Source organism: Penicillium brevicompactum, assembly GCF_028827555.1.
Source record: "Penicillium brevicompactum strain IBT 35665 chromosome Unknown utg000004l_segment0_segment0, whole genome shotgun sequence".
In the NCBI taxonomy this organism is placed as follows: Eukaryota; Fungi; Ascomycota; class Eurotiomycetes; order Eurotiales; family Aspergillaceae; genus Penicillium; species Penicillium brevicompactum.
The window spans coordinates 23441-24576 of record NW_026623207.1 but is presented as its reverse complement, the minus strand read 5'-3'; the positions used below and the strand labels follow the sequence as shown (position 1 = coordinate 24576).

Below are 1136 nucleotides of genomic sequence, written 5' to 3'. Positions count from 1 at the left end.
ACGAAATGATCGGTAATCAGATTGCCTACGATACCCCGTTTCAGTGGATATTTGCTTATCGAGCTCCCCCCCATGGGTACGATCAAAAGCCAATTCCTGGCGCCTTGCGTATACCAAACCAAGTGAACTCGCAGGTATTGTGAGGTTTCCATTTTGCAGCAGGCGAGCGAAGGTATGGATCTCATGTTGGTTGCGCTGGATGGCCACCTTCCTCTCGGCTAAGAGTGTGGGGCAGAAGTTTTTGAGATATATAAAGGGTCGGCAGCGACAACGCTGTCCCTGTATCATGTCTTCTTTTCATTGTGTTCCAAATATGTCCCATCCTGCCATTTTTCCCTCGCAGATCCAGGTGGCGATCGGGGTCCCGCCACCCAAGATCGAAACGCGAGCCATTGCAACCGCCAAGCTGAAAGCCCCAACAAGGCATCCGAATTGGTATCCGGCCAAAGTCTACCAGTTCAGCTCGCGGCGCTCGACGCGCGAGACGGAGGCCCCAGCAATTGCAAGCAGTCCCTCAATGCCAGAACGAATCTGTTCCTGTGGAATCATCAAAACACCTGGCTGCCGCTCGATCGCCTTCAAATCAGTATCTTGCGGCCCGACCCTTCCTCCCAACTGCTATTCCCGAGACATTCCCGTTTCAAACAACACCATACTCCATTCACAGACGAGGAAGACGACTGCATGTGGAACCCCAGATATGTTCCAAATGGATGAGCTCGACATACCGGCGTCTCGCGACTCTCAGTTTCGCTCACCTATAATTATTGATACGGGGTTGGAGCCAGGGAGCCAAGCACGAGAGCCAAGCATGAGCATCCGGAAAGCCATCAAGGTGCGGCGAATGGCAATATAGGCCCCGCGCCAGTCCCTCCCCTCGAAGGATACGCTTGAGGTCTCCCGTTGATATACCCTCCTTTGCTCGATCCGGCGAGCATGAATTTCTAATTCTCTCAAAAAAGTAGATTTCAAACAATTGAAAATATCGCAGGGGAACGAAAACATCGCATATGCTCTCATAATCAGAGACTAATAGTATGGAAGTCTGCCGACTGGTCTAATGTCGGGGCGCTGCTTATACGAAATAGTTACGGAATCAGAAACATAAACATTACGAGAGTCAGATAGGCCACTTT

General features: G+C 50.9%; 1 protein-coding gene across 1 annotated transcript; it reads left to right on the top strand.

Annotated features, from left to right (window-relative positions):
• Positions 1-313: 313 nt before the first annotated feature.
• Positions 314-856, top strand: N7506_005575 (uncharacterized protein; the record flags this gene model as incomplete). The annotated part of the gene is made up of 1 exon (XM_056954868.1): positions 314-856. The coding sequence occupies one exon, from the start codon at positions 314-316 to the stop codon at positions 854-856; it is 543 nt and encodes a 180-aa protein (XP_056811845.1).
• Positions 857-1136: the final 280 nt, after the last annotated feature.